The 13,999-nt window shown below is 52.7% G+C and overlaps 1 protein-coding gene across 1 annotated transcript in view; it reads right to left on the minus strand.

Moving 5' to 3' along the window:
* AACS (acetoacetyl-CoA synthetase) overlaps nucleotides 1-9,992 on the minus strand; it is a 57,590-nt gene extending 47,598 nt beyond the window's left edge. Inside the window, exons 1-3 of the mRNA XM_034637938.1 lie at nucleotides 9,673-9,992; nucleotides 3,053-3,156; nucleotides 1,532-1,652 (exon numbers count right to left, since the gene is read on the minus strand). Coding sequence (XP_034493829.1) covers nucleotides 1,532-1,652; nucleotides 3,053-3,156; nucleotides 9,673-9,805 — 358 coding nt within the window. The 5' untranslated portion in view covers nucleotides 9,806-9,992. The remainder of the gene's footprint in view (nucleotides 1-1,531; nucleotides 1,653-3,052; nucleotides 3,157-9,672) is intronic.
* Between the last annotated feature and the right edge of the window lie 4,007 nt (nucleotides 9,993-13,999).

Here is a 13,999-nt window from a genome sequence, read left to right on the forward strand (position 1 = left end):
GGTAATAAATGACCTTTTCCCAACAACAGCTAGCCCCCTCAAGGTCCTGGAGACCTTGCTTCCAAAATTCCTTAGAGACTTACGCTATCCCTAGCCCCCTCCCCACTTGAGGGTATAAAATAGGCCATTCCTCACAACCCCGGGGCAGCAGCTCTTTCTGCCCACGGGTCCTGTCCCCGTGCTTTAATAAACCACCATTTTGCACCAAAGACGTCTCAAGAATTCTTTCTCCGGGGCGCCTGGGTGGCACAGCGGTTAGGTGTTTGCCTTCGGCTCAGGGCGTGATCCCGGTGTTATGGGATCGAGAGCCCCACATCAGACTCCTCCGCTATGAGCCTGCTTCTTCCTCTCCCACTCCCCCTGCTTGTGTTCCCTCTCTCGCTGGCTGTCTCTATCTCTGTCAAATAAATAAATAAAATCTTTAAAAAAAAAAAAAGAATTCTTTCTCGATTGTCGGCTCTGGACCCCACCCCACTGAACCTCACGTATAGTCCCCAATCTCATCAACATGACTGTCCCCTCCCTTTCTCAGCAATAAGAAAAAGTCAACAGAGGTCTTAATGACATCGGAAAGGTGCCAAGAGCCGCCGTTACAGAAAACAGTATGGAGGAGGTTCCTGGGAAATTAAACATAGAATCACCCTACAATCCACCTCTGGGTATCTGTCCAAAAGGATCCAAAGCCAGACCTCAAGGAGCTATGTGCACACCCATGTTTGTCGTAGCCTTATTCACAACAGCCAGGAGGTGAAAGTGACCCAGGTGCCCCGTGACAATCAATAGACAAACAAGATGTCGGGTGTCCAAACAATGGAGTATCATGCAGCCTCAAAAAAAGGAAATCCTGGTGCGCCTGGGTGGCGCAGTCGTTAAGCGTCTGCCTTTGGCTCAGGGCGTGATCCCGGTGTCCTGGGATCGAGTCCCACATGAGGCTCCTCTGCTGGGAGCCTGCTTCTTCCTCTCCCACTCCCCCTGCCTGTGTTCCCTCTCTCCCTGACTGTCTCTCTCTCTGTCAAATAAATAAATAAAATCTTAAAAAAAAAAAGGAAATCCTGTGACACACACGACTACACGGATGGACACTGAGGACACCACGCGAAACAGGAGGAGGGGAAACGAGCGTCGGTGTCGCAGGACGGAAACGTCCCAGAGGGCTGCTGCAGAGCGACGGGAAGGCACCCGACGCGGCTGAACTGTACGCTTACAAACGGCTCCGACGGAACATTTTAAGTTATGTACTTTTTACCACAATAAAATAGGAAGAAAAAAAAAGATGCCAAGACATGGTTGAAAACCCACACGGCAATCTGGATATTTCGGAGCCTCTCCAGCCACAACGGCTCCGACGGAACATTTTACGTTATGTACTTTTTACCACAATAAAATAGGAAGAAAAAAAAGATGCCAAGACATGGTTGAAAACCCACACGGCAATCTGGATATTTCGGAGCCTCTCCAGCCACATGGCCCTTCGTGTGAGTGGCACCCAGGACACGGAGAGAGGAAAATCCAAGGAGCTGTGAGGACTCACTTGCAGCGTACAGGGCGACTCGGTCATTCTCTTTGTGCCGCAGGAGGTTTTCCGCGTAGTTTAGACGACTGCCTTTGAACCACTCGGGGACGTCTGCGATCCCCTTCGATGTGTCCACAACCTACGGAGAACGATAGCAAACCAAAACACGCACACAGATGAGATCTACACCAGGAATAAATACAAGTAACTCTGCTCCCCGGAAAGGCCACTAACTCACTGGCCCAAAGCATCATTAAATCGTTTCATAGACTGAACACTGAGCTGGCCTCCAGGCTTGCAACTGAGACAAGATTAGTGCCCCCTAGTGCATCAGACAGGATCCCACACGCGAAAGCTGCCGGGAGATCTTCAGTGTTCTCACCACAGAGAAAGTGAGAGGATGGGTGTGTTAATCCCACAGTGTGTCTATATATCAAACCATCACATTGGACTCTTTTAATATATACGGCTTCATTGTTAATTATTCCTCCGTGAGGGGCGCCTGGGTGGCTCAGCCGTTAAGCGTCTGCCTTCAGTTCAGGTCATGATTCCAGGGTCCTGGGATCGAGCCCCGCATCGGGCTCCCTGCTCCACGGGAAGCTTGCTTCTCCCTCTCACACTCCCCTTGCTTGTGTTCCCTCTCTCGCTGTCTCTGTCTGTCAAATAAATAAAGTCTTTAAAAAAAAAATTATTCTTCCATGAAATTAAAAAAAAAGAAAAAGAAATGAATGCCAAGGGAAAACGCCATCCCCACAAATGAACTCTTTCAACAGACCTGTATGAAGCACCCACTCTCAGAGAGCTGCGGGTGACAGAAAGACAGGTGTGACACCAGCCCAAGGCCCAGGCTCTGACCAGACACTGAATCCGGGAGATGGAGCTGTAGGACCCGCCCACCCCTCACCACCACAACTCCGTAGAGCTGGACCCTGCCCCTCGCCTCCTCCCTCCACGGCTGGAGCCTTGATGTCCTTCCCCAAGTGCCTACAGACGAGCCTCTCAGAACAGTTCACCCCACAGTCAGACAAAAACACTATAAGTTATACTTTGAGTAACAGGACCCGCTTTACCCACAGAGTCATTGACTGACGGCATAAGGAGTCGGAACGTTCCCTCAACTCCAGGTTTAAAGAATAATAAAACTATTGACAACTTAGAAAACAATAATGTGAACGTATTTAATAACACCACTGAACTGGACATTTTAGAATGGTTAAGATGGTAAATTATGTTATGTGTATTTTACCACAATTAAATATTTTTTAGATAAAATAAAAATAAAACAAGGATGCCCTGCTACGTAGGATTGCCCACGTTCCGAGGACAGGGCCTGGTGTCCACACATCACAGAGTCGAGGCTGCATGGTCTCCATGGAGGCTGTGACGTCAACGCAGTTTCTGCCAACTCTCTAGAACAATGACTTTTTCCCACTGATGTGAGCCGTCAAAAGAAAATATGATTCAGTACTCCCAAAAATGAACACTTTATTTTGGAACATAACCATAAGAAGGTAATGCATAAGTAAAATCCCTGCTTACCTCATCATACATGCGTGAGAAGACAATTCCGCTGAATTTCCAGAACTCCGCCCAGAAGTCTGGATATGATTCAACCGACCAGTGGTATACGTCATCATAATTTTCTAAAAATAAAAGAAATGGCACATGGCTGAAACCACTCTTAGGAAGAAAGTCTTGGCAGTTCAATGAGAAGCTGGACACACCTGAGGAATTACGGTTATGCCTGAGTGGTTCGAAGGCATCGGACAAGAAATGGTCTGGGGGAGGTGGAGTATCCTAATTCGTACCCACCAGAGCAACCCCACCACTGCTAGGCAGCGATTCCATACCCTAACCAACGTGCCTAAGAACATGTATGCTGGAGCCAGAAGGCCTGGGTTCAAATCCTGCCTCGGCCGTTTGTTAGCCGTGAGACCTTGTGGCAGTCACTTGGGCTCACTGTGCCTCGGTTTCCCCGTCTGTGAAATGGAAATGGTTACTAGCACCCCGTCGTGAAAGGGCTATTGGGAGGATTTAAATGAACGTAAGCACATGCATGAGACAGATACTGGGAAAGGGCCTTGGACCGAATCAGAACTCATTAAGCATGCTATGATTACACCACACAGACTTAGGGAAGGCATATCCAATAGATGTGAAAACCCAGAAGTGCGAAACTAGGAGCTTACTGATGACTCCTTGTGCCAGTAACAACGTTTGGGGGAGGGAGGGAGGAACGGGTATTTATTTTGATTTTTGAATAAGCAATAGTACATTCGCATGATTCAAAATAACAAAAGTATCGAAGGTCATTGGGGGGGAAAAGTCCCTCTCCGTCGTGCCCCACAATCATCTAACTTTTCTTGCCCAGAAGTAACCAGTTAAAGAGATGTGTGTGTCCTTCCAGATTTTATGCATGAGTAAACACATCCCTCTCTCTGGCTTTTACACAAATGGAAACTCACTCTTCAGACCGGGTTCCAATCCTGAGACCTGGGGAAAGTCCCTGCCCCTCACTGGGCCTCTTTAATCACCACATATTTTTGGTAGGCTCTCCATTCATATGCTGGTGCTCCAAGGATGTGGTAACAGCAGGAAGATGACTAGCAGGGTGTCAGGAACAGAAAAAAAAATGGCCTAACAGGATGGCTGGGCTGAATTCTTTCGCTGCTATTATTGGTCCTCCCTGTTCCCAGTCCTGGGGGGCAGGGAGGGAGTACACAGAGGAAGGGAGAGATCTCTGAGAGCAGGAGCATGCTGCAGGAGGAGGGGGCTGGCCCTGGCAGCAAGGGCAGGGTCAGGACACTGGGAAGAAGCCAAGAGCCCAGGTGAGGAGTGCTGGAGTGAGCAGGTCTGCAGCAGGGATGGAGAAGCATCACCGGGATGAGATGGGGAGAGGCAGCACAGAGGTCACACAGTGATCAGGGAATGAGGGCTTCAGGGCCACCTCGTCCAAGCTCCAGCAGAACTGCCGTCCAGCCGCACCCACCGACTCAAGCCAGGGGCCACAGAGCAGGTCAACCAAGCATGCAGGGAAAAACACCAGGGACCGGGCGTCTGGAATGCTGGGGGCCAACCTTGACCCTAGAGACCACGCTTGGCGACCTCAGGTAGGCCAGTCTGCCTCTCTGGGACCCAGTTTCCCTGTGTGTCACCTGGAAATTGACTGGAGGAGGGCCCGGATGCTCCCATGACCGTGGAGAGGTAACGCTGTGCCCCAGCACTGGGCTGGACAACCTGCATGAGAATGTCGGCTCTGCCACCTACTACTCAATGACCAGTGGGCAAGCTGCTCCCTGCTCCGAGCCTCCGCACTGTCATCTGTGAGATGGGGATAACAACAGTGACCCGGAGGAGCGGCAGGGCATGCTGCTGAAATACACAGGCTCGGGAGTGCGACATCGGTTTCAGATCCTGCCACTTCCCATGTGAGCTCAGATGAGTAATCAGTCATCTCTGGGACTCAGTCTCTCCTCCATGAAAGGAGGAGGCTCACTGTCGGGACTGAAAGAGTCGGAACACACAAAGCACTAAGAACAGTGCTTGGCAGAGAGAAAGTAGCCGGCGTGTTAGCCGCTAGAGTCACTGCCAGTCGTCTCGCTGGAGCACAACCCACGCCGGGCTAGCGGACAGGCCGGGATGGGCAAAGACCTGAGGACAGGGCCGTGCAAGTACACAGAGGCGTTAAAGAGCAGGACTCCGGGTCCAGAAGGGGGCGGGAGAGGGAGCCTCCGCCCGGCCGGCACGGGGAGGCTCCACTAGGCAGACAGGCCCACAGCTCCAGTCTCTCCCAGTCTTTGTTTTTGGTCACCTTGACCCTCACAAAGGGCAAAGAGTCCCAGCACCCAAAACTCCTCCAGGCTCACACAAGAGATGGACCAGAGGCCTGACACCCTCGCCTCCACTGAGGACTGCAAAAGCCCATAAAGAGTGAGTCACCAGCAGCAACCGCGAGGGAGGAAGATGCCCCCCGCCTGCTAATCTGGGGACCGAGTGGTCCCGACAGCACCCTATCATCACAAGGACCGTGGAGGACAGCAGAGAAATGGAAGGACTTGGTGCAGAAACTTCTCCACTGTTGACAACCCAGCCAAGGGATCAGGGACCACTCTTCAGAGCAGCAGGGGCCCCACTCCTGGCCCCCACTCCGAGGCTGTACTCCCGAAGCCCGAATGACCCACCACGGCCCGTGAGGTTCAGTCTGCTCGCTGGTCACGAAGAACCTCGACCAGCCGCCCACGAACCAAAGTCAGTTTTTTCTTTTTTTTTTTTTTTTTAAAGATTTTATTTATTTATTTGACAGAGATAGAGACAGCCAGCGAGAGAGGGAACACAAGTAGGGGGAGTGGGAGAGGAAAAAGCAGGCTCACAGCGGAGGAGCCTGATGTGGGACTCGATCCCATAACGCCGGGATCACGCCCTGAGCCGAAGTCAGACGCTTAGCCGCTGTGCCACCCAGGCGCCCCCAAAGTCAGTTTTCAAATGAAATTCAGTGCTCCTGCCTTCTCCTGAGACAAGAAAACAGCTGGCTGTGGCCAGCCCCTGCCTCTCACCTCCCCACACTGAGCAGGACTCATCTGCGTCACCGACAGGATATTATGAAAATGACCAAGGGTGACTTCTGAGGCCGGGTCCTAACAGCACAGCCCCTGCCTTGCTCTCCTGGATCACTAAGGCACCATCATACCACATAGTGACAAGCAGCTACAGAGCTGGGTAACAGCTGCCCCCCCCACCTCCCCTGCCCTCACCCACATCCAAGAGGCAACTAATGATTCTGGAAAGAGACTACAGGTGCTGCTACTCACAGCTGCCACATCCCAACCAGGACTGAGCTCTGTTCTTCCAGCTGGGCAAGGGGGGTGAAAGCAGCACCTACCTGGCCAGGTTGCTGAGGACGGAGTCAGCGGATGCGTGTAAAGCAACCGCTAAAAGTTGACTGGTATTATCCCCATCACCCCCCCCCGGGGTCCCTATAAGCATCTGAATTTGCAAGTCTTGCTTTCCCTTGACCCCCCTCTTCCTCTCCACCTATGAGAATTTTGACCAGCCTACACCTCCAGATCTCAGCTCGAGATCCTGTCTGACAGACCCAGCACGCAGTGGAACGCCCGGGAGGCGACAGCAGGCTGCCCTGGGCTGGCACTCCGCACAGACTCACTCGTAGTGCCGCTAGCCTGCACAAGCTTCCTCCTCCAGCTACACTTGAGCTATCTGAGAACAGGGACCAAGCCTTCTATTTGTGGGCCAGCACTGTCCCAGCTGCTGGAACACGGAACTGATCTGTAGTTTGTGGCACGGGCCACCAAAGCAGCACGTACTTCAAAGCGGGTGTCCCTCCCCTAATCACGGGGTACTGGAGAGCGCAGCGTGTGCCCTGGGGTCTTGCGAGTAAGAGGCCTCACATCACAGGCACATATGCTGGGCTGCAGCTGCAGGCTGCTCCCTAGGGGGTCCGCATCCTGAGGGCCCCCAGCTCTCTGCGGGCTTGTGGGGAGTCCTCAGGTGTGGTCCGCTAGAAGCAGGGACAATAAACCAACCAACCACCCTGGTAGCGGCAAAGAGAATCCGTAACCCCGCCCAGACCGGGCAGCTCCTGAACCTCGGGGATAGAAACCTCATGCCATCCTTGGTCTGGGGGGAGGGGCTCGCGGCCAGGTGGCCAGGCAGAACGTCCCCCAGCCGTCCATCCTCAGGGCCAGAAGACAACTTAAGTGACCTGTGAAGATACGTACCTTGCTCTGTCTCTGTATATGCGGGCGACAGCATGGCTCAATACTGCATACCAACCACACACAAGACCCGGGGGGGTGGGTACAGAGGATAGAAGTTCAAGGGTGCACTCTTTAAGCAATTAGAATGCTCACAAATTCATGAAAAGGCAAGGCGGAATGAAAGTCCAAATTACATGCATTTGGAGAGCAGACGAGAGGAGAAAACATTTAAAGACAATGATCAAAAACAAGGCAGCATCTGAGTCGGCTCCGAAAGCCCAAAACCTCCAGGGCCCGGCCTCTGGAAGGGAGAAAAGCAGCAGGCTGGCTCAACCATCAGGAGTGGAAGAGGAGGAAAAGACAAACACCAAGCTCTAAAGCACCCCCAGACCAAGAGGAGAACCCCGCTCAGCCCAGCTTACTGCCACCACGTGGGGACACAGACCCAGCATCACAGGCCTTTGGGTTTTCAAAAGAAGTTGGAGATCTTGCTTTTCCTGTGCAGTCTCCCAGTGTGTGAGCCACCCGAGCCAAGTCTTCAGGTCCAATCAGGGCCCGGACCCCCAGCCCACCAGCCCCAAGCGGGCCGACTGGGGGCTACCAGCACTTGGTAGTGTTTACACAGCAACCCACAGGCCAGCCAGGTGCAGATGACCAATGGGCCTGAGGGCCTCCTGTCACCCTCACATCACCCGCTGACACAGGTCCTCTCATCATGCCCATTTTACAGCCGGGGGAAGTGAGGCTCGGGAAGGTCCGGTGACTTCCTCCTGATCACATAGCTAGGAAGTGGGAAAGCCAGTTCGAAATCCAGGTGGTCAGGTCAGATGTGTCTCACCCACCTCGCAGCTCCTGTGCAATCAGTTCCTAAAGCGGCACGGCCAGTTAAGCACAGGAGAAGAATATCTCACCACTGCTGGCAGAGGAAAGAGACGGCATCGAGGGGAGGTAACACAGACCAGTGTTCCACTCCCGGCTCTTCCTGGGGGAGAAGAAATCAGGTCTGTTCTCCCCCAATCTGACACACATTAATTTACCAACTACTACCTGAAAGGCCCCAGAGTAATAAGCCACATCCGTCTCCAAGGTGCTCCCTGTCTAGTGAGCAGAAGGGAGGGAAAGGGAGAGATCTGCATTCGCCAAGGGAAGGGGCTCAGTGGAAGCTATGACACCCATCCTGTGGTGGAGGGCTTGGAAGCTGCCAGGTGGCACTGTCTGCAATTCCATGGTCAACAAGGGCCCATTGTGAGCCTCTGAGCCAAGGAGTGCCAAAGTCAGACCTATGCTCCGGCAAAGCAAGCAGGATGTACCGAAGGGAGGAGGAAGGAAAAGCAGGAAGCAGGGAAACCAGCCAGTGTTCGGGGTAGAGGAACAAGGGCCCCCACGAAAAGGGGGGGATTAAGAAGGAAGGCAGTGCTGCTGAGGACTCCCCTATGTAGGGCAGATGACCCAGTCTCCACTTCTGCGAGGATGGCTGAGAACAGTGATGCCACCGACAGGAACACAGGAGTCCCAGAAGCCAGCTGAGGGCCACGAAGGGGAGGAAAGTGACCGTGAGGAGCTGAAAACCCTGGAAGGTGGGGGAACGCCCTTCAGGAAGTCGGACAAGCCAGCCAGAGCTGCAGGGAAGCACATGCAGGTGCTTCTCACCCAGAAAAAGGGCCTTGTCCATGCAGCCCACATGCAGCCAGGCCAGGCAGTTTCTGAGAGCCAGGGTGGTGGCTGGAGGGAGCACCCGTGACTGGGTTCTGAGGAGCGCTGGGAGTGTAAACAGCAGGGGAAGGAGTCTTACCCCAATCCCAAAGGCTGTATCTCCTAGGTGCCTGAATTCCATGCTAGCCCTTTAGTAAGCTCAGGCTGCGGGGACCAGGAGGGGACAACACAAGGTGCTATTGGCTGGCAAGAGACCCCCACAAACATAGAAGAACTACAAGTCAGAAAGACCCTATATCTGGGAGGAAGCCTCCCCTAGGCCAGCATGCAAGACCCCAGGGAGCACCTCACCTCACAAGCAGAAGACTAGCAAGTGATCTCAGTCCCCAGAGGTTCCAAGGCCCCGGCAGGCGGGGCGGGTGGGAGTGAGTGGGGGCGGGTGGGGACCCCTCCCAGGGACACAGATGCTACAGTCAGAAGGAGTCCTGAACAGACAAGGGGGCAAAACCCCACTTCAGAAGGTGCCCTACCCCCTGGAGAGGGGGTCCCCACTTTCAGTGACTCCTCCAAGCCCCAGAAAAGGGAAACTGAAAATCAGGGGATTATTCCAACAGCCAGGAGGGGCCCTGACAGCAACGCCTCGGAGAAGGGGGCGCCCCGGTCCCCAGGAGAGGGTCCCTCTGCCAGGGGGCCCCTCGGACCCCGACGGGGAGCCAGACTTCTGGAGGCCACGGCCCGGGGCGGGGGGGGGGGGTAGCCGCGGAGCCCCCCCGGCCGCGTGCCCGCACTCACCCAGCGCCAGGCCGCAGGCGGCGCCCACGGCCGCCCGGAAGCGGTCCATCTGCGTGTCCTTCTTGCTGTCAGGCTCCCACATCACCTGGCACTCCAGGATCTCCTCGCGGCTGGCCCGCAGCTGCTTGGACATGGCTGCGGTAGGGGCGGCGTGGACTGCGCTGGGACCGGTACAGGGGCTGGGACCGGGCCGGGGACCGCAGGCGAGGCGGCGGGGTCCCGGGGCGACGGGTCAGCGGCGCAGACCGGTGGCAGCGAGCGCGACTGAGCGCGGCGCGGGCACCATCTGCGGGATCCCCGACTGGCCCCGCCCCATCAGGCCCCGCCCCTCGCAGGCCCCGCCCTTTCGCGTGTAACCCTCCGCGGGCGCCGAGCCTCGCAAAGGAGTGCTCGCCGCCGCGCCCTCCTGCCGTCGGGACTCGAACCCGCGCGCGCGGTGGGTGGAGCTGCGCAGGCGCGTTGGTCCCGAGCTACCCAACCTCACTTGGGGCTTCAAGGGGTTAAAGCAGCACGGGAAACCTGGAGCTGGAGGCGCTGGCTCATTCCTGTGCTCATTCATTCGCTTTTGATTTGTTCTTCCGGCAGATTATTGACGGAGCGCCTGCTGGGTACCAGGCACCGCGCAGGGCCTCGCGGATGCAGCAGTGGACGAAGCAGAGTCCCTGCCCTGTGTCAACAACAGAGAAGGAGTGGAGAAGTTGTCGTATAAACGTCATCATAGTATAATGCATACAGTAAAATATATAGTATACCAGTGAGTGTCATATAGATAATACGTATACTGTTATTCATATAATAAAAAGTATTAAGTACTATGGAAAGAAAGCAGGGGAGGATAGAAAAGACGGAAGGAGGAGTGCTTCTATTTAGATAGAGTTGTCAGGGAAGATTCTATTTAAAGGTGACGTCTACCATTGACTTGAAGCAGGTGACAGGAGTAATGAGCCCTTCAGTATCTGGGGGAAGTTTCCAAGCAGAGATGACAGCAGGTGCTAAGGCCCTGAGGCAGGAGTGTTGGGTGTGGTTAAAGAACTAGTAAAGTGTCCAGCCTTCTTCTTTGACTTGAGAGACCTGCGGTAGAAGATGAAGTCACTGAAAGAAGAGGTGGCAGCACAAGCGGCTCCTGAGGACCCGGAAGACCGGCTTTTACAATGGGCAAGATGAGACCGCTGAAGGTTTTGAGCAGAATAGGGTCATGCTCTGACTGTGGCTGTAATAGGACTCCCTCTGGCTGCTGAGTTGAGAATACTCTTCAAGGAGCAGGTATGTAAGCAGGAAGACCAGTTAGGATGATGTTGAAAGAGATGATGGTGGGGTGCCTGGGTGGCTCAGCCAGTTGGGCAGCTGGCTGCCTTCGGGTCAGGTTCTGGGATCACGCCCTGCCTGGGGCTCCCTGCTTCTCCCTCTCCCTCTCCCTCTGTGCTCTCTCCCTTTCTCTCTGTCAAATAAATAAATAAATAAATAAAATCTTTACCCAAAAAAGGGGTGGGCGAGAGAGAGATGACGGTGGCAGATGTGGAAATAGAAAAATGGGACTTGGGGTATATTTTGAAGGTTTATTTATTGCACTCCTACTGTAAGTTGGTTAGCACTGTGCTACGACCTTCCTATATTCCTTGTAACCTATTCTCACAGCAACCCAGTTAGCTCCTCCCAGGCACATTTTTTTTTTGCGGTGTGGGAGTTTTATGAAGCAACCCCACCACTAAATCACAAACAGCTTCCATCTCTCAATCACCACGAATAAATGTAGGTTCTAATTTAAAACAGGATGCTTGCTATATAAACATGACTTCCAGAATACCTCCCTTGACCTCCAAGGCCTAGGGCCAGCTCTGGCTCTGTGTTTGCGAAGGCATGAGTTCATCTTGACCCAGAAGGAGATTCATCTTTGAGGGATTTGTGTTTATGTCCTTTGACACTCAAATGCAAATTCCACAGGAGCAAAATCTCTGTTTCGCCGTTTCACCAGTTCACCAGGGTTCCCGGAGCCTGATCCATAGTAGGAGCTCAAGAAACAGTCTTTCATTCAAAAATGCCTGGTGTGTGGCTGCCGTGGGCTAGGCAAGGGGCTTCTGCTATGTCAAGCATAGACCTCGCCTTCATGGGCCATGCAAATCAGAGTTTGACTAGGGGATTGGCAGATTCTCATGGAGCAGGCAGAGAGCTAGATTTGTACATCTGATAGCCACTTGATTCATTCTTAATCCCTTCAGCCTGGCCCACCCAACCAGGCACAGCATCTGTAGGGGAACCCAAGGGAGAGGTAAGCTGTAGCCAAAATAGTGGGTACTCAGTCATCACCCCTCAACACTTACACGCACACACACACACCTTTGGAAATACCTTTTCAGGCCTCGCCTTGCTGTCCCATATCCTTCTTAACAAGATCAGAGAGGGGGAAGAGGAAGAGATTCAAAAAAGTTCTTCCCATTTAAGATGGGAACATCAGGGCACCTGGTGGCTCAGTCCGTTAAGTGTCTGCCTTCGGCTCAGGTCAGGATCCCAGGGTTCTGGGATTGAGCCCCGCATCAGGCTCCCTGCTCAGTGGGAAGTCGGATTCTCCTCCCTCTGCTTGTTGCTCCCCCTGTTTGTTCTCTCTCTGTGTGTCAAATAAATAAATAAATCTTTAAAATTAATTCATTAATTAATTAATTAGTTAATTTTTAAAATGGGAACATTGCTGGAAGGGCCCTTCTTGACCAAGAAAGAACCTTAAACTGTCTGTTGTCTATGTGCAACCTTCCTTGTATCTCTGCAATTTCCCTTTTCCCCTTGTACCTGTTGCTCAGTTTTCATTTAAGGATCTAGATTGGTACTTTTTTTTTTTTTTTTTTTTTTGAGAGAGAGAGAGTGCGTGCATGTGGTAGGGCACAGAGGAAGAGGGAGAGAATCTTTTTTTTTTTTTTAAGATTTTATTTATTTACTTGAGAGAGAGCACAGAGGGAGAGGGAGAAGCAGACTTTCCACTAAGCAGGGAGCCTGACTCAGGGCTCAATCTCAGGACCCCGAGATCATGACCTGAGTAGATGGCACTCAACCGACTGAGCCACCCAGGAGCCCCAGAGGGAGAGAATCTTAAGCAGGCTCCATGCCCAGTGAGGCTCGATCCCATGACCCTGAGATCATGATCTGAGCTGAAATCAAGAGTTGGAGGCTTAACTGACTGAGGCACTGAGACGCCCCTAGACTGGTACTATTTATACACCACACCCCCCTATCTGTGCTTCCCCCTCTTATTCTAGGTATTTCAAAACTTTTTAACAGAATACAGAAATTTGCCAGGCCAGATACACTCACACTTCATCAGAGGGCTGACCTCCCGGTCCTTTCTTTGGAATCCACCCTGTTGCACCCTCACGTATAAGCTCACCTACATTCCTTTTTATTTCTCCCACCCTGGTGTGCATTAAGTTACACTTTCCATCTTCCAAAGCTCTTGCTATTAGAAGGTGACCATTAACCAATATAGAAAATGATGAAAACATAGGGGGTCCTCTGGAATATGTTGAAAGCAGCTTCAAGAGAAAAACATGAGTGTTTGGAAGTAGCGAAGAGTTTTCCAAAAAGGTCCAAACTGATGGTTGGGAAGAGGAGTGGGGCATAGTTGGGGTATGAGTCAGGGTTACCTGAAAGTCCACATGTTTTTGACACTATGAATCTCATTTTTCTCCCCTCTTCCCAAAGCATGATATTTCTTTGTACAAGAAACAAATGCCATGATGCTACAATGCAGCTGGAAAAGAACCCAGTCTGTCCTCTGAGAGGCAGCTGGAGGTAACGCCAACTCTGAGAGCCATCCACCTACTAGGAACGCCACAAAGTCCAACTTTGGAGCCTCTCCTGGGAGGATTGTGCCCAACCCAAGGGATGGTATCCTGACTTAAGTTGACATTAGAAAGTTTCATCATAGAGGCGCCTGGGTGGCTGAGCCATTAAGCGTCTGCCTTTGGCTCAGGGCCTGATCCTGGCGTTCTGGGATCAATCCCTGCATCAGGCTCCTCTGCTGGGAGCCTGCTTCTTCCTCTCCCACTCCCCCTGCTTGTGTTCCCTCTCTCGCTGGCTGTCTCTCTCTCTGTCAAATAAATAAATAAAATCTAAAAAAAAGAAAGAAAGAAAGAAAGTTTCACCATAGGCTTAAATGGACATCTCTTTTAAACTAAAGGTTTTAGGGGCACCTGGGTGGCTCAGTCGGTGAAGCAACTGCCTTTGGCTCAGGTCATGATCCCAGCATCCTAGGATTGAGCCCCAAGAGGAACTCCCTGCTCAGCGGGGAGTCTGCTTGTCCCTTTCCTTCTGCTCCTCCCCCTGGTCGTGCTCTCTCTCT

This window comes from Ailuropoda melanoleuca, chromosome 12, assembly GCF_002007445.2.
Source record: "Ailuropoda melanoleuca isolate Jingjing chromosome 12, ASM200744v2, whole genome shotgun sequence".
Classification (NCBI taxonomy): domain Eukaryota; kingdom Metazoa; phylum Chordata; class Mammalia; order Carnivora; family Ursidae; genus Ailuropoda; species Ailuropoda melanoleuca.